General features: G+C 39.0%; 1 protein-coding gene across 1 annotated transcript; it reads right to left on the bottom strand.

Annotated features, from left to right (window-relative positions):
* Positions 1–10,424: 10,424 nt before the first annotated feature.
* On the bottom strand, positions 10,425–18,014 carry LOC145501369 (uncharacterized). The gene is made up of 10 exons (XM_081480865.1): positions 17,884–18,014; positions 16,702–16,913; positions 16,069–16,253; positions 15,636–15,734; positions 15,009–15,107; positions 13,488–14,201; positions 13,014–13,225; positions 12,699–12,739; positions 12,424–12,520; positions 10,425–11,291 (listed from the first exon to the last, which is right to left on the bottom strand). Exons 1-10 carry the CDS (start codon positions 17,985–17,987, stop codon positions 11,111–11,113), a joined length of 1,944 nt encoding a protein of 647 aa, XP_081336991.1. The 5' UTR covers positions 17,988–18,014; the 3' UTR covers positions 10,425–11,110.
* Positions 18,015–19,494: the final 1,480 nt, after the last annotated feature.

Raw genomic sequence — 19,494 nt, 5'->3', positions numbered from 1 at the left:
TTGACATTGACAGACTTGAAAACACCCCTCCCCCTTGACAACTAGATCTATTAATTTTTTTTTCATTCACCAACAATTCACTTTAACACTTGCACGTTGAACTTAAACTGGTGATTAACAGATTGATCAAAACAAAATGTTTCAAACTTTTTCAATGCCAGTCGTCATATTTTCCAAGTATTTTGCCGATTTGGGTTACATGAACTTGCAAAATGTATTGTTTTCAAATTCAAGCTGAAGGGATAGGTATTAAGAAATAAAATTGAATGCTGAAGTCACATTTGTACCAATGGGCCACTGTACAGTAACTACAAATACCACAGACATGCATAGCCAAACAGAAGTCAAATTTCAACTACCAGACATCACAAACAATATCATGCATTTTAAATAAATTTGTTGAAAGTGGATAGCACCTCAGAGAAGAATGTGAACAATAACGTGAATAAACATAAACACAGAATTCTTCAAAAAAATCACATGCAAGCCATAGAATTTGTAAAACAGCTTTTCAGAGAGTAATAATATTTTGTACTCAATAAGTTTATTCTAGTTGTCAACTGTAACAGCCACTAGTAAAATCAGTCAGTCCTTAAAATGTTTTAATAAGGAGTCTTCAATTTGGCAGTTACTCAATTATCAATTTGCCAAATTCTAATCACTTTCTTTAAGCAATGAAATGTATCAAGACACTGTGGCAGCAGAGTTTTTCTTCAACATGTCAATAAAAATTAATTTGAACACAAAATGAAGTCTCTTGTCATTTGTTGTTTTGAAATGGTTAATCAACAGAGAGGAAAGTTTTTGGGAAAAAATTGTCTTTATAATTGGACTGCAGAAACATCTTCAAATATACATGCACATGTATGCAGAACAAGAATAAATGCAATGATAGGTCATCTTCTTTCAGAAGTGTTCTCACACTTGAACTGGAAGCATTGGTTGTAATGAGTCTCCATTCCCATAAGGTACATGTTGTCTTTCCAAATCTGCTTTCTAACCAAGATGCAGACATTATGAGTCTGAGGTGATATTAAAATAATTGAAGCCCTTCTTGCAAAAAGCTTCTCAAACTCATTAATAATTCATCAAGTTTAAACAATGGAAATCATGACCATGACAATGTTTGGATATCTGATCTCAATTAGCACAGATTTTTTACGATCTTATTTCTCCATTTTCTCCTTAGTTTTGGTTTCGATTGAGAAGATATATCAAACACTCAAGACAGTGTTTGACCACATTTCTAAACACCTTGAAGTTCGTCAAAAATACTCCGCTACGTATCGTATTTTCAACTCTCTTCTCGGTGTTTGGAAAGGTGGTCAAACATGGTCTTTTGTGTTTGATATATCACTTCAATTTACTAAAATGTATGGACACAAAATAATCAAGAAGTCCTGCATGGGTTTCAAGGAGGAAATACAGTTATGTGATAACACAGAATAAAACCAAAAGAAATGCTATCCACTGTAAAAACTAATTTTACCTACTGAGCCAGTGCATTTTAAATTGAAGGGGTGAGTGTAAAACCATGCTAAGTGACGATTTGGGTGAAAAAAAAATTTTGCGAAAGGGCTTGAATTTTTGCATGTGGTCTTCAATGTAATAGAAAAACGTGGTCCTGTATTTTTCCCACTGGTTTTTACTTCATTTATACAGACGCCGCTAGGAAAACCGCGTGGTTTTTTTGCATACGCAAAATCTCGAAAACGAAGTGAAGCTTAGCGGAAAAACTACGGGACATTGCTAAACATACCTAAACAAAACTGCATGCAAAATTTGGAGCATTTTCGACAAAGTTCACTTTTGATTAAAATACCTAATGCCCTTTTCCCGCCGAGGCCTTCAAATAAACGGAGCTGGGCGTTTGTTATGATAAACAGAGCCGATCCTTTGTTATAATAGCCTAGCCAAGCCTTTGTTATAAGTCGCAGTCTTGCCTCGGTGTATCATAACAAAGGATCGGCCCGCCGCAACCGCAACGACTTTGATTTCACTTAGAAAGCAGCAAAATGTCAATTTCAGGTCTAAATAGGTTAAATGTTGATTTCATGTTAACACGTGACCACAAGGATGTTGGTTTCACTTAGAAACCAGCAAAATGTCAATTTCACACAGTGCATAAGCTCAATGATGTCGATTTCAAGTCTAAATAGGTTAAAATGTTGATTTCACGTTAACGCGTGACAGCAAGGATGTTGGTTTCACTTAGAAACCAGCAAAATGTCAATTGCACGCAGCACATAATCTCAATGATGTTGATTTCAGGTCTAAGTAGGTTAAAATGTTGATTTCACGTTAACGCTTGACAGCAAGTATGTTAATTTCACTTAGAAAACAGCAAAATGGTAATTTCACGCAACCTATAAGCTCAATGATGTTGATTTCAAGTCTAAATAGGTTAAAATGTTGATTTGACGTTAATCCGTGACGGCAAGGATGTTGGTTTCACTTAGAAAACAGCAAACTGGCAGGAACCCATGATGGGCTCCTGAAAATGGTAATTTCACGCAACGTATAAGCTCAAAAATGTTGATTTCAGGTCAAAAAAGGAGTAAATTAAAATAAAATAAAACAAAAAAACATTTCAATAAGCACTTTTCCAAATACGGCAACGTCTTAAATGGCTATAAATCATGAGATAAATACATAGTTTTCGACAAACGCGATCGTAGCTTTACGTCACGTACCGCCATAACTTCGAAGTTCAAAATGTGCTGGTACCTCTTATGCCTGATGAGGGTAACAACTTTGGTCGCTGTTTAGTTTTGGATTTAAGAATCTGATGACTTCAAGTGAAAACACTCTGTAAATAGGGCTGACAGATTAACAGATTAACCCTTCTGCGCAACGTATGGGTCTCCATACATCTGCATTTCCGCTGATCCCAGAAGCTCAAAACACTACAAATCATGCCGATTTGAAATAAAATCAACATAACCTGGATCACAGATCTATGTTACAATCCATTGCTACTTGTTGGCCATTATTACATTTAAACAATCTAGTTACCAGTTCGAGAAATGTCTGCAGAACGTGATCGCAATGCATGCCGGGAAGGGTCTTTACTCCTCGTGCGGCGGGAAACATGGCAGTCGATACAAGACAAATTTTATATGCTGTGGCTACATGCCCGGCAGCCGGACAGGTTTTTTAGAATACTCCATGTCCGGCAGTTAGACTTAGAAATTTTTTTATAAAGTAAAACACCATAAAAAGAACTTAAAGACAGGCGACCCCAAGAGGAATCGAACCCCGGTCGTCAGCATGGCAAGCGATACTCATGACCACTGCGCCACGGTAACCAGACGGCAGAAAAACCGGAATTTCTTAATTATTTATAGTTACCCTTAGCATTATTGAAAGCTAACCGTAAACAGGCTAACCAGAGAGCTATTTAGGCTAACCGGAGTGCTATTCAGGCTAACTGGAGTGCATTTTAGGCTAACCGGAGTGCTTTTTAGGCTAACCGCAGTGCTTTTTAGGCTAACCGCAGTGCTTTTTAGGCTAACCGCAGTGCTTTTTAGGCTAACCGGATTGCTATTCAAACGTTTTGACGGCCGGTCACTTTCTAATAGTCTACATTATAAATCCCGATATTTCCGGGTGCCGGGCTCACCAAAATTAGTATTCAGCCATATAAACAAGGATTTGACATTGTTAACTGAAATTTTTAAAAAATAATTTTGACTACCGGACACGGAGTATTTTGAAAAACCTGTCCGGCTGCCAGTCATAGAGACACAGCGAATTTTATAAGTCTAAAACCAGTTCTCGCTTTCCAAACTTTGATGATAGCAACACTTGGCAATTGGGCCATGACTCACCAGAGGGTATTTCTCTTGGGCAAGAACTGCTCTTGGACTTTGCTGCCTGGCTCGATCTGACTTTGAACGCCGATGACACGATTACGGTATATCAGCTGCCTTCGAAGTTTCAGAACACATTTTGATTCTTTAAAATGTGCTGATGACTTACGGGTTTATCGAGACTTTATAATGCCTCTCAACCACCAGGCAGGCATACAAGGTACTTTAAAACGATGCTTAAGATATTAGTTGACAGAGCTCTAATGCAGCACACCTCTTTTTTGTTCGTTTGACGCTTGATCGATTCACGTGTTGTGTTCACGTCACAATAACTGATGTAAACAATCTGTTCCCAGATTTCCGCTCTATATATGCTGTGAGATTTGATTTTGACTTCATACACTATAAATGTTCTGCCTGTTTGCTGTTCAACAAATAAACTCCTAAAGACATAGCTAGGAAAAGCCAAGTATTTTTGCACACATTATAACTCGAAAACAAAGCAAAAACCAGCAACAAAAATACAGGGCCGTGTTTTTATATTACATTGAAGACCACATGCAAAAATTCAAGCCCTTTCGCAAAAATTTTTTTTTTCACCCAAATCGTCACTTAGCATGGTTTTGCACTCACCCCTTCAATGCTCCCTCATCATAGGCCTGCAATGCGTGCAGAGAGCTAGATAATAAAGCTCTCTGCACGCATTGCAGGCCTATGATGAGGGAACATATTATTATGACCAAGCAAGCATGTCTGTGGTATTTCAAAATTAAAAGCAGAACTTGGTTTACATCACAGAATGCAATGATCAACTCAAAACTAAACCTTAACATATTTAAACTTGGAAAATAATAGTGAATCACAACAAGGTTGGAGAATGGTGGATGAGTGTCTGGGAGGGAGATTGAGGAAGTGACTGTCCCATTCTCCGAGGTGACAAAGGAACAACAGTGGTCCAGTGGCCAAGCACAAGGAAAAAACTTGAAGTGGCATTCAGTAGTATGCCTAGTGTGAAAGGACTGATGCTTTGAAAACCTGAGTAGAATTTGTCTTGGCCAAGTGACACATTGTCAGTCAGTTGATAAGGAAATTTCATTAAGGTGGCTCAAAACAGTTTCCAGCAGTCAGATTTTGATGGGTCGTTATAAATTTTTGAAAATTTAAGGTGGTTCTGAACCCTATGTACATACAGAATTGTTTTAAACTGTGCCAAAAGTTGCATCTCATCATGCTTATCAAAATTTGCAAAAAAAAAAAGAAAAATTTCACCTTGCCATTTTTGAATTGTAATCCCCTAAAGCTGAAAGTTGAGGTATAAGTTGAGCAGTGCCTGTTTTTAGTTAGTTTGGTGATCAGTTGTTGAAAGTATGTTGTACTATGGATTTTTGTTTGATTGGAGTTAGTTAGTAGTTTGGTCTATTTTTTTTTCCCAAGGTATACAAAAGGGAACCTTCCCATTTTCTCCATTTATTCCCTGAATTTTCCCTGATTTTGAAAAATTAAAATTTCTCTGACTATTTTGGATCCTGACCTGTGGCAACCTATAGCAATAGTGCATCATTTAAAAAAAGGAAAAAAAAGTGGTACAATTCAATTTTTTCCGACCCTAGAATTTGATGATCCCATTTTTGGTGATTTGGAGTACCCTGTAAGGATGCCCTTTGGGGGATTCCCCTGAAGGAACCAGGTTAAGTTTTGATTTGATCACTGCATAAGAACACAAGTGTTTACCTGGTCCTGGATTGCAATAAAATCATCAATTATGTTTGGACCATGATTGAACTGATAAATTGGTTCTGCTTCCCATTTTGCTTGGAAGAGTGAGTAACAATCATTATACTGCATCTTGGACAAAATGCTGGAAGATTTTCCCCTTACAAGATTTTCCTTCGATAGTGATACCTTTGTTGTTCCATATGGTCAAGTCACCTTTGAAGCAGTCACCCTTACATTGGTCTCGTAATTCACTAAGTTATTAAATAAATCTAGAAGTTCTACATGTAAGTAAAAGAGGGAAACATTAAATAAATGTCTATGTTTTTTTCTGCAACAGTTGCAATACAAGAGAAACGGTGATCTTCCATATTTATTGAAGTAAGCATTGGGAATTGCTTTTGAAGCATCACTGGGTTCACTTAGTAACCTACAGTACCTATCCACCTTAATCGAAGTATTTGTAGTTAAAAGTTGTTCAAACATTTGGAAAGTTTAGAACTGCTCCACACGGTTTTTGATACAATGCAGTTCTTTTTTGTCCATTTTGCTTCCCCAAAGAAAGCCCAAGAGCTTTTGTGGGATACGGTTTACTACAGTACTGTGTAAAACCAATGCAAGTGATTTTTGACAAAATTCCTGACTTTTCGTGGCTTTTCAAGGAAAATTCGTTTGGAATGATATTTCGTTGATTTTTGCCGCAAATTTGTGACACCTATTGTTTCAATCCACATGATTTTTTGAACAATAATACGCTCTTCCCAAAAATTTGTTGTAAATTTGCGAACCATAATTCGCTCTTCCCGAAAATGTGCTGCGAATTTTCGAGCAATAATTCGCTCTTCCCAAAAATTCGTTTAGAAATTTTAAATAAACATTCTCTCTATTTATCACTTGTGACTTCACTACAAATGTTTGAGTGACTACATGAATATTCTCTCTGTAAAGTCAGCATTACAACTGCCAAGTTTTGCTTCATATACTGGATCAACTGTTCCACCTACCTACCCCAGTTACCTACTTATTGTCAAATTAATGTTTAACTGTTATTATAATTCCAAAACCCAAAAGCATGAAAGCTGCAACAAACTTGTTGTGGTAGTTCCTTACTGTTATTCACTCTACACATGTTGAAACCCCCACTTTCCTTTAGTATAAAACACGCAAAGTTTCCTGCGTGAAACCCACTCTTCATGCGAAGGTTTATCCTAGTGTTACTCGCATCATCAAAAAGCTGTGCATTACCGCTTCCGTTACAAACCTACCACGCTCTGGGAGATCACAAAAGCTGTCTGTAGAAGCGAAAGCTTTTATAGATCAGCAAATGCAAAATAACGATGAGATGACAAGTGCCCAGATCAAGAAGAAGCTGGTAAAACAGGGAGTGGCTGTTAGTTCATCAACTGTGCGAAGATCACGCAAGCGGCAAGACCTGCCTCTACAGCGGACTAGATACTGCCAGCTTATATGAGATGTCAACAAAATCAAGCGGTTGGAGTACACACAATGACTCCAGGAGAGAGGCGACACTTTCCACAACGTGATTTTCAGTGACAAGTGCTCCATTTCCCTTGCATATTACCAGCACACACCTTACTGGAAGTTATATGAGCCAACCTAGCGAAAGCCCAAGGCAAAGCACTCACTAAAGGTTCACGTCTAGGGAGAAATTAGCAGACTTGGTGCCACAGAGATTTGCATCTTTGATGGTATCATGGATGCTGATCTATTAATTTTTGTAACATCCTAGAGACCACGCTTGTTCCATTCATCAGAGAAAGACTTCCACACATCCAGACAAGCACACATCCAGACAAGCCTAGACCTTCTTCAAGGAACACAACATTAACTGGTGGTGTACTCTCCCTGGAGAGTCCTGACTTTAACCCAATTGAGGACATGTGACATGAGCTTAAGTTCTTCTTGGAATCAAAGGTGAAACCACTCAACAAGCAAGAACTGGTGGATGGGATCAAGAAGTTCTGGGAAAGGAGAATCATGCAGGAGAAAAGTGCAAAATATATAAATCCCGTTCTGCACAAGGTGATTCCAGCTGTGGTGGAGGCTGAGGGTGCTGCAACCAAATATTAAACAATGGCTCTTTTAGCAGCCACCGACCCCTGCTTCGTCGAATGCAGATTCGTTCTTGCACTGTAGGTTGCTAAAATTGGCTTTGTTAGGAGCCACCACATCTCATAAAAGTCAATGACCAACGCGAATCCTTGATTTACTACAAACGTTCTAAATAGACACAAGATTCCATTACGCTAGTTATATTTTTGAATTAAATTGAGTAACCCACATGGCTACATATTTCTGAATGCCTCCCTTAAAACATTCCCACTTTTTATGGCTGCACATGAAACACTTTAACAAGAAATCAATCCTGTAAACTTGAAGTTATTTTTTACCAAAAGGCTGTTACTTCCATTGAAACGTTATAAAGAGAAATTGAATGTTTTTTGTCCGAGTGGAAGAGAGGGGGGTTTAACAATTTTGGAATTCGGAGGGCATTGGGGGCAGAGCATTTTGGAATATTCAAAGGCAAGGGGAGGTTAAAATGATCATGCTGCCTGCAGTAGGGTATGAACATTTTCTGTAATCACCCAATGTTTTATGTCTAATGGTGGTTGCCACAGGGGAGGGGGATGTGGTGGCTTTGAATTGACTCACACATTCAATGTACATTACAAACAAAAGAATTTCAATAACATTGCCTTCCAAAACATATGGCAGTTAACACAAAGGGCTGCACTATAACCCCAAATAACTAAGACATCTTTTGTTATGAAAATTTAAACAAAGACAAATAATTCATCTGAAATAAAACTACTCACTTACCAAGATGGATATCAGTAGCGTTTCTTTTTATTTGATCTTCCCTACTACCCATATTCGTGGCAATACTGAAGATAAGGCCGGGGGGAACAACACTCGCTGAAATACTGAAGATATGGTGGGGAGAGGAGGGGGGGGGGGGGCCGCAGCCACATGATGATGTTTCATACAGAACAAAGCAAAGGAATCTAGCTGGGACACATTCAAAATGGAATTCACTGCACATTGCCAGAGCCAACTCTTTCTAAATAAATCAAATATATTTTTTATTCTCTAAAAGCTTACCTGCAGTCAAATCGCACGCCATCAAAGCTTTCCAGCTCTTTGTGATAAAACAGCAACATTCTTCTGATAAATATATATATAAAAAAAAGGTGCACTAAGATAGGAGAAATCCTCTCTACAAACAAATTATGAAAGCAGCGCAAAGAAAGGCGCTAAATAAACGGTAAATAAGAAAAAAATCAACCTTTTCTCCAGTCACATTCAACTTTCGCGGTTCCACAACATGGACGAACTGTCCTTGCAAAGAGTGCTGGGAGAGTTCACACATCTCGCGCGTTAGCCTCGCGAGTTCGTGTCGTGAAATATTCTCCATATTTTGATCTCTGTTCATTAAACCCTTCACGGATTATATATTAGTGGTAGACTGTTGTGAGTGGACCCTGCCTCCGTCCTCGTTCCTTCTGGAAAGAAATTCATTGGTGTTTGGGTAGCCCGTAATAACGCATTTCAGTGCGTTCGAAAATAACTTGACTTTGCGAGCTTGTCGGATGCAGGTCGGATGGCAAAACACTCCCCGATTTTTATTAGGGGATGGGGCGGATCCCTAGTTGTTAGGTTTCATTTAGTGTTTTCGCACTCCAGTCAGCAACTACATATGAATAATTCGTAGAAGAACCTAGTTTTAACTTGTTATTATTTCAATTCATCTCTTGGGAAGTGTATTTTGTCTGAACCTCTGGTCTGAACCGAGCGGGAACCGAGGCACTCCTGGGTAGTACTGGGTAGAGCTTTGTCTCGATTGTATCGGGATGAGGTTCGTGTCACTTCTTTAGTACGAAGAAATCCACCGCCAAACCAAACAAATGTTATGTACGCGTAACGCTGGATCAAGTAAACAGGATACATTTTCACTTACGGTAATTTTACGACTAAAATTCTATCTGCTTGGTCTCCTTCGCAGCCGTTATGAGGGTCGTCACGCAACGCTTCTCTCCACTAACTATTAGTGGGAAGAAGAGTTCCGTGACGACCCCCAATAACGGCTGCGAAGGAGATTGAGATCTACCTCGATCTGGCCCGATTTGATCCTTATAATTATTGACAATTATTTTTGTGCTTTATACCTGTTTGCTTATTCCCGAATAGTATGCATTATATGATAGTTTTTAATCGGATCATTGTGTAGGCTATGTATATCCCCTCAAAAATATCGGGGAGAAGGAAACTGCCCTAGGAGAGGTTTTAGTTCTTCAGTTAATTAGTAACAGCCACTTTAGTGACAACTGACAAATAGACAATCAAAATTTTAACTGATAACTAACATTTGCGCCCCTCCTACCCCTGCCCCCCCCCCCCTTCCCCATTCAGACCCTCTTATTTTGCCAACACGAGGGCTTTTCACTCCTGCCAGAAATTCAAGTTGCGCTAATGCTTCCAGTCTGGCCCAACCCCGGAGAGATATAGTGTGGCCATTTTTTTTCAATGATAGCTCTCGTTTTATCTACATACGTAGATTCCCGGCGCCTTCAGTCATGCCTAGTCTGGTCCATTAACTGTGTGTCGAACATTGTGCACATCTCCCTTCTTTTTCTTTTTATCTTTCCCGCGTCCTTTCTCATGTCTACCCCCTGTTTGTTAACCCACGAGTTCACTGCTGTTCATCCCAGTTGCACTGCACTGTTTATAATAGCGTTCTTCATCAAAATTATACAAATTACTGCAATGGTCCTCGGTTGTTCCAGTTCTCGTATCCGATTGGTTCCAGACCTCACACCAGTCCACGCATATTCAATGGCGACCACAACCACAAACAAATAAAGTCAGATTCAACACAGGTAACATTAACTTATATTTTAATATTTAAGCTTAAATTAGTATATTGGTAGACAATTAGCTACAACAGGATATGTAACAGTCTCAAATTCAGCTTTTTATCTTTGCTAATGTCAATAGCCAACTGGTTAGGCAACCAGCAGCTAGCAACGTTAACATGATTAATGCGCCTCCATTTTCAATACTGCTTCCGAGTTCAGTTTCTAGCATCCTACACAACTAGCACATCGAGGCATGGGTACATGTTTCAAATTATTTCATAACTTTACTTCTTTATGTTAAATAACCGTCCTTGATAGAACTGCTGAGACAAGAAAAATCTATTAAGGGCTAGCTACCTTTCTATCTTTCCCGCCTCCTCCTCCCTAACGATGTTGTTTTTTTTCTTTCTTTTCATCTAAAAAAATTACTTCTCGTATATTAGCAACATTTTAAAACAACATTGAACGGATATGGGTTAAGAAGTGGATAAGCACAAGGTTTATAATTTTTTTGGTTGTAGTATTTGACGAAAGATGGTTATCTGCGCAATTCTTGAGTTTGTCTCAACTAGGTCTGTCTAGGATTGAAGTCTGGATTACATGCATATATAGTCATTTTTTTTTTTCTTTTTCAAGTTAAATATGGCGTTTTAAAGTTTAAAGTTCTCGTCCATAGTGCATTATCCTGTAGACCTTTCTGTCACTTTCTTATCCGCTGTGTTCATCAGCGATAACGGGCACGTTGTAGTAAGAGCGTGTCTCATCATGCTTGTCCAAGTCACAATATGGTACATTCCTCGTCATCAACACCTCCAGTCGATCAATCAACTCCGAGAAACTGGGACGAGAGGATGGATCTTCATTCCAGCACTCAGACATCAGTTCATATCTATCATGGATTAGAAGATGACAAAAAGTTAAATAACCGCATTGCGGAACAAACCCGATCAATCTACAATATTTGTTAAAGGCAACTTGAAATACATTACAAGGCTAAATCAGTTTCTCGACATTGTGTAGGTGCATGGAGGGGCAAGATGCGCAAAAAAACGAAACTTTTCAATAATTGTGATCCAAAATAATATGAAAATGAAATGAACGTGACGTGTTGCATCCTGGATCGCGCCCAGAAATGTATCATCGGTAAATCTTATGATAAGCTATGTCAATGATTAGTTGTTTATAAGGAAATTTTGTAACTAGACCAATTTTAATTTTCACTACACTGTATTAGTATTTATTAGGTTTTATTATTGAATTTGTGACTCTTTTTTCGCTCTGTGTCCCCTATTAACCTCTCTAAACCTTAATTCCCATCCATGCTTCAATAGAAAACATTTACCGTGTTTCCATCGAGTTATAGAAACACGAGTAGTAGTTTGGGAAAGGAGCCGAAAAAAAAAAGCTTGTTTACTTTGATCAACAAAATGCAAATTCTCTTTGCTCGCGCCATCATTATATGCCATCAGATAGTGAGTAGCGTAGCAGTGTGCCCTTGTTAACAAAATGACGGCCGTTTCTTGGCGTTTTCGATGTGTCTGTGAAGAGGATTTAGATAACTTGAGGTTTTGAACGACTGGTAGATTTATACTGAAACAATTAGATTATTCGCTCGAGATTTCTATGCGTGGCACGATTTCAAACCAATCAGCGCGCATGTTTTCTTTGGGCTATTTGCTAAATCGCAATATTGCAAGGGTTTAGACAAATCTTGTGAAAATTTGGATGTGTATAGTTCATGTTACTGATACATGTACTTCCAGGTAATTCAATTTAAGCCATTGGAAAGTGATAAACTTCTGGTCCATAACATTGGTTGTTTTTATAACAGCGAATTGAAGTGTCCGTAGGTTGAAGGTGTTCTTCAGCGCTATTTGTTGCCTTCATGTGTGCCCCTTGTCTTATGTTAGCAGCAGCATTAACAATTGTCAGGATAGCTGCGTCTTGACATAGTTGCTTGTTCTCATGTATCAGTTGTATTCTGGAAAGACAATTGAACCCAAGCTAATTTAATCACTTACACTTCATCAGAACACATATCAGGCCTTTCCATGCGATAACCAGTCTTCAAAAGTCCACACAGCTCTCGATTGGTTAACGTGGGATACGGCACACCTCCTGAAATGTACCAAAAAAATATATATATATTAATAAGTCATAAAAAGGTAAGTTAACAAACCGAGAAAACATCAACCACAAATTATTGTCTCATAAGAAAGTAATGGCTAATTTCGGAAATAAAGGAAGAAAGAATTTAGTATAAATAAGAAAAAGTAATAGTTTTCGTTTAACTTACCCATGGTGGCCATTTCCCAAAGAATTATGCCGAAGGACCAGCTATATGAAAATATAAAACATCAATAAGTGCTGTTCTGTAATTACATGTACTCAACACGACTAAGATTTTAAGGCTTTCTCTTTTTGTCCTTGTATTATAATGACAAGCTGCCCCACGAGCAACTTCTACGCTTCTTTCGTGCTCTCCAAACTTCCTGCGTTTCATAACTCGATAATACATGCTAAATCCTTGAAAGGGCAAGTTGCACTTTTCCATGTGTGCGTCTGAGGGTTACGGAAAAGGCTTTGCCATCACACAGAAAGATTGACTTACACATCACTCTTGATGGTGTAAATGCTGTCATTAATTGATTCTGGGGCCATCCATTTCACAGGAAGCTTCTTCGTATTCTTTCCACTATACACGTCCTCGTATATCTGTCTCATCAACCCAAAGTCTGACACTTTGACTCGGTTATCACTGCCAACCAGAATATTACGAGCTGCAAGGTCACGATGAATGAAGCCTTTCTCTGCGAGATGATTCTAAAACATCACGAAAGAATTAAAAGAGCACAATTTATTTATAGAAATAAAGATTATGATACTTTTTCTTTTTTGTAAGCTATGTATTCAATCTTATTAAGCGTGTTTGAAATCGTACCACTAAACGAGGCACGCAAGACCCATCTCGGACATACAGATCGGATGATTTGTTTAGAAAACTTTTCTTGTTGAGGTCGAGAGTCACTACTAGAAAGTATCTTTACATTTTATCTCAATTCGAAATAGCTATATTAATACCTACCATTCCCTTTGCTATTTGCCAAGCAAACGAAAAAAGCTTTTGAGTAGTAAAGCTGTCTTCTTCTTCGTCGTCATCATCATCAATATTTTCAGTTGATATAAATATGGCGGCAGCGTTGCTGTTTCTCTGAGATGTCGATGGCATCGGCAGCAGTTCCATTCCTTCCTGATCCAGGAGGTCGCCTTCTTCGTTGTCATCATCATCAATACTTTCACTTGATTTCAATATGGCGGCAGCGTTGTTGTTTCCCTTTGATGTCGATGGTATCGGCAGCAGATCTATTTTTGGCTGAAACAGAAAACCGCTACTGTTTTCTTCCTCTTCGTCGTCATCATCATCATCATCATCATCATCATCAATATTTTCAATTGATATCAGTATGGCGGAAGCGTTGCTGTTTCCCTGTGATGTCGATGGCATCGGCAGCAGTTCCATTCCTTCCTGATCCAGGAAGTTGTCTTCTTTGTTGTCGTCATCATCAATACTTTCACTTGATATCAATATGGCGACAGCGTTGCTGTTTTCTTTTGATGTCGATGGCATTGGCAGCAGTTCCATTCCTTCCTGATCCAGGAAGTCGTCTTCTTCGTTTTCGTCATCATCAATACTTTCGCTTGATATCAATATGGCGACAGCGTTGCTGTTTTCTTTTGATGTCGATGGTGTCGGCATCAATACGATGTTTTCCTGAGGAAGTAAATCGTTGCTTTTTTCCTGAATAAAGAAGGCAAGAAAACAAGAACATAACCTAACAAGTAATGATAGTAAACTAAGCGTGTGTAAATTATTTCGTTATTCATATTTTGAGTACGGAGGGCAGGATAGAAATTGTGGTGCTTGTTTCAAACATAATGTAGCGTAAGAAAAAAAGCTAAACTTGGTGAGTTTTTCTTGTATTGATTGTAAAACATTTGTAGTAATATGTCGAAGTTGCGCTGCTGTACAATTGTTTTTTTTTTATTTTTTATTCTCAGTTTTGATTTTGGTTTCAATGCAAAATCTCTCTCTTCTTAAAAACAAAAACAAAAAATAGGAGGATTGATACCCGAAAGGCGGGAGACATTATAAAACCTTACATTCCGTCGAGAGGTCAGAGCCGAAAAGTTACATCGGACTAGATTGGTGGGGGGAGGGGAGGGTGAGGTAAAGGGTGAGTTCAAAGACTGGGTAAATTGTTGTGAGAGTAGAGGGGGATAGCTTCTTTATCTCCGGGATTTTAAAGAACCATCAAAAGGCTCTAGTTCGTCCCTTTATGGGATGTCCTTGGCTATTTATCCATACTCCCATCCTGCTATTTAAATGCAGTCAAACTGATCACGTTTTAATATTTTTTATATCTGTCAACTTTTCTTTTTACGTGGAATAAAATATTCTTCTAAACTTTCCTATTGAAACTTTGACGTCAGGGCTAAACCGTTTTCCAAAACAAATTTGAAGAGAATATTTGGCTAATAGCATTATAACGACAAATTGGAGATTAATGATAATATATTCTTAAATGGTATTCAAGCTGTTTCTTACCTGAGAAAGCTGTCCAGAGGACATGGCGATTTCTTTGTTAACTTGAAAACCACCAGGAATAACCAAGGCCCGATTTTCATCCTGAAGGTCTCGTTGTCCCTGATAAATATACATTAAAAGTTAAATATTTTAATTCTTATCGATATTATTATTCATTCACTCGCCCATTCATTCCTTCCTCCCTCCCTCCCTCCCTCCCTCCGTCCCTCTCTCCCTCCCTCCCTCCCTGCCTCCCTCCCGCCCGCCCTCCCTCCCTCCCTGCCTCCCTCCCTGTCTCTCTTCCTCCCTTCCTCCCTTCCTCCCTCCCTTCCTTCCTTCCTTCCTTCCTCCCTCCCTTCCTCCCTTCCTTCCTCCCTCCCTCCCTCCCCCCCTCCCTTCCTCCCTCCCGATCAATTCACCCTGGCGGTCAGCTTTGTGACATATCAATTGAAAGGTTATTTTCTTTTAAGCCTTAAATATTTGATTGCAGATACACTAGATACACTATACAACATTCCCCATCCCTCAGGTTACATACTGGTGAAGTCAAAGGCCTCAGAACTTTTAGTCGCCACTCCATCACACCACTCACGTTCTTGAAGCCCTGAACAGATCTGATTAGAATAGTGTTTAATGTAAGGCACCTACTTGGTCACATTCGCTCACTTCTTTTTGAGCATTGAATACTTCCTTCTCTTCATAACATTTCTCCTCTTCGTTAGCATCAGTGCCTTGGTTTCGATTGATCTAGAGTACAATGAACACGATTAGGTCATAAATAACTAGCACGATTGTTCTAAACGTAGAAGTAATTAAGTTTCAAGATGAGAGCTGAACATTATCGACTGGAAATTTTGTTATATTTAGAACCCAACACAGCCCACTTGGGAGACATCTAGCCACTGAAAATCCTATAGCTGCAGGTTAAACTGTGAGCTGTGATAGATTTGCAAGAGCCCCATATAATTAGCTCGAACTGTATCGTGAAGGACTACACCACTGCCCTACCGTTAAATCCAGTACTACCAAACACTTGAGGCAACATCAAATTGATTAAATATTCCTTTGGGAAGCGTCTTACCGATCGCCTCCTTCGTCGCAACCACTGCAACAGGTCACCAAACGGAACGTACTCTATCACCAGGAACTTGTGCTCCTGCAAAGTGCAACAACCAACCAGGGATACAATATTCTGGTGTGCACCCAACAGCTTCATCTGCTCTATCTCCTGCAAGAACTCTTCTTTTTGTTCTTTGCTTGGATCATCTAAACACAAATGATGTAGTTAAATTCCTATTTGCTACGAATAAAAGATTTTAAAACCAGATTCAAAAATCAATCCACCATATATTAGGCTTTGCTTCAGTCATGGTCTGAGTACATTCCGACAGGAAATTCAATTGCGTTTCATGCTCAGGACTAGCTGCTGTCCAATTTAGGAATAATGGGACATGAAAAGAAAATAAAAACAGGCGACAATGATTAGTTTTAATCATATTCACACTATAAGGAGAAATGGCTCAGTTTTGTCGTTCGTAATGTCGCCTTAAGCTTTAGACTAGAAAGATACAGCTTGCGATCTGATTGCAAAAGACCAAGCACGATCACCGAAAATTTAAATCTCTTTCAGGTGTATTTTACAGACACTGGACCTACCCAAGCTGTGTAACAATTCACCCTTTTACCCTTGATTTTGCATGATGACTGCAATTACCTCGCAGTTCTTTGACTGCAACCACCTGGCATGGTTCCTCGGGCTTCAGTGTCTTTCCAGTCTCGAAAACTTCTATTCCAACTCGTCTCTTTAGAGTTGCTTTGTAAACCACACCAAACGCTCCTCGGCCCAACTCTTCTTGGTATTCTATTTGCTCGGGAAGAAGTTCCCACTTGTCTAGCGGGATAATTTCGCGAGCTGAACGAGCTGATCTGTGGAACGATGGGAAAATAGTATAAGCACAAAAAGAGTTGCTATCAAATAGTATATCGCAGTACGCTATTATTTTAGAGAAATCTTGGTGTTTAAAAGATGAATGCATTAGAGCTTGGCGATGAAACCCAGCCATTCTGCCTGTAAGTTCCAAATTCGATACCACGTTTTGTAATAGTAAAGACTGCAGTTAAGCATATACCATCGAAGCTATCCTGGCTTCCGATCGAGAGGTATTGTTATTTCCTCTAAATGACATGCTAGTCCACTTCAGGCTACGTCCGCACATTTCCTCAGGTTGACCTGGCACTTTGGCGTCATCCATTTTAAAATATCCCGAGCTTGGGAGATTCCCAAATATATTTCTTACTCAGGAATACAACACAGTGACCTCAGTCAACGCACCAACCTGGACCGCTAGCAGATTCCGAGTCCAACGCGCAAAGCTCGTTGAGATGCAGCACGAAAAATGGCGAGCGAAAGAAGGAGAGAAGGGCTTGGTGCGAGGAGTAAAAGATTGCTCTCTGGCTTTCCCGTACCACACTCCTCTCTTATTTTTTCTCTCTCTGTTTTTCCCACTGCTCCCTAACTAACCAGTGGATCACTGCGCCTCCCATCATTTTACCAAATCATTTCACATCCGATTTCTTGTCTGAACATCACATTTCAAAGTTAAACTATGTTCGTCCTGTGGTACGGATATGTTATATGTAGGGTCAATTTGTAATAGTAAGGTTTTCTTTGCTATTTAGGTGAATAAATTTAAGCAACAAAGAGGCAAGGTCTCCATTGCGTGTCAAAAGAGTGTGCCTGCTGAGAATGGAACCGGCTGTAATTAACTTATACATACAGCTTTTAGCTGTAAAATGGTAAAACATTCAGAATATCTCATGTTAATTGTCCCAGCTTTGCAATAACCAATTTATTTACTATGTTTCATCGTAATTACTAACAACAACAGTGAATAACCTTTTGATTTGCTTGTGATGAGACCGTCTGTAGCACCAGAAACCTAGAATAAAACATAGCACCAACAACAGAATGAAGGCGATACCAGATAAGATGTAAATCATCCTTTCATTGGAGATCGCGGTTTCTTGTGTTGGTTGGCCAACACGATTTCTTGTGTTGGTTTCTTGTGTTGGTTGACCAACGCGGTTTCTTGTGTTGGTTTGTTGTGCTGGTTGACCAGAACTCCTTTCCGTAGGCACTGAAAAAGGATAATAAATTTATATCTTAAGGAGGCTGGAAGTTGAAGTAATGTTTGAGGACTACATTGGAAATAACTGAATGATCAACATTCCGAAGGCTGCCAAAATTGGATGAAGTCATAACTCCAATTTGGCAAATTGAATTTTTTTTTTTTTCACTAAATGAAAAAGTGTATCGTCCTGTTTTGCTTTAATAATATCGCACTTGCAGCTGTCTACAGTTGAACTTCATGATATTTGAGACTACTGTACTGTTCAAATGAAAGATATAGAAAGATACATCTACGAGCCTGTAACTACAGACGCCACAAGTTCATGACCTTTTAATCGTTCTTTTAAACGTTATCATTTTATTAAAATTTAGTAAATCGGCGAATTGGTGACGAATTTTACACGCATTGATCAATAAATGAGCGTTTTCTATGCAAATTTAAATTATCTACCATTGTAGCTACGTTTGGAATGATCTTCCTTGATTTCGTTTTTAAAAAATAGAAATGATCGAAAGTCGAATTTTCTTGAAAAAAATGACCTTTGACACTATATAACATTTTCCCGCAAAAACGTGGACGGTCATCCCAAATGTGAGAGGATGGAAATAATTGAACTGCATCTAAAACTCGTTTTTGTTGAATGATCTTGCTAAAAACCGGCACTAATTCTTCAAATATTTGTTATTTTCCGCTAAACGTCACGTCAAACGTCACGTGACAATGCTAAGGACGTTAAAACCTAACTGTGTGCTAAATTTGGTTTCACTGTTACTTGTGTCTTTGGAGAAATATCTAACAAATTGTTTTTACCGATAAACTTGGTGAACTTGCTTATGGACCACCCGAGCACAGTGTGAAACCAGGGGCGGTGAAACCGAGGCTGCTGAAACCGAGTCTGCCGAAACCAGGTTGAAGACTAACCGATATCCTCTTTGTTCAACCTAGTCGTCTGATTTAAATAACATTTTCACTTGGTTTCCAGTCACTAGAAGACTTTAAAAAGCCCCAAAGTCCGTTCTTAATAGGGTTCAAGGGTATCCGCGAACTTGTGGCTAAGGATGCCAAATGTCCATGACAATGTTAACCCTTATTACAGCAATCGATGACAAAACTCTGTTTCGGTGTATTGAAAATTACAACGCTCAAGAGACATCGTCTCTTACCACACTGCTGATCTTCGTTTTGCAGAAAACTCATGTTCCAGTTTTTCTCGTGAAAATGAAATGTAGTCGGGGATCTTTATGCGATATAAGGCGAGATTGCTGTCATCATTTTGTTAGCGATGCCCACCGAGTTTGCCAAGCAGAAAGGTCTCTGATGAGTCCCTTGCAAGGTACGAAACGAGCTGCGTAAGACTAGCCACGAACAGAGTATTA

Source organism: Orbicella franksi, chromosome 1 (assembly GCF_964199315.1).
Source record: "Orbicella franksi chromosome 1, jaOrbFran1.1, whole genome shotgun sequence".
Classification (NCBI taxonomy): Eukaryota; Metazoa; Cnidaria; class Anthozoa; order Scleractinia; family Merulinidae; genus Orbicella; species Orbicella franksi.
This window is presented reverse-complemented; position numbering and strand designations above follow the sequence as displayed.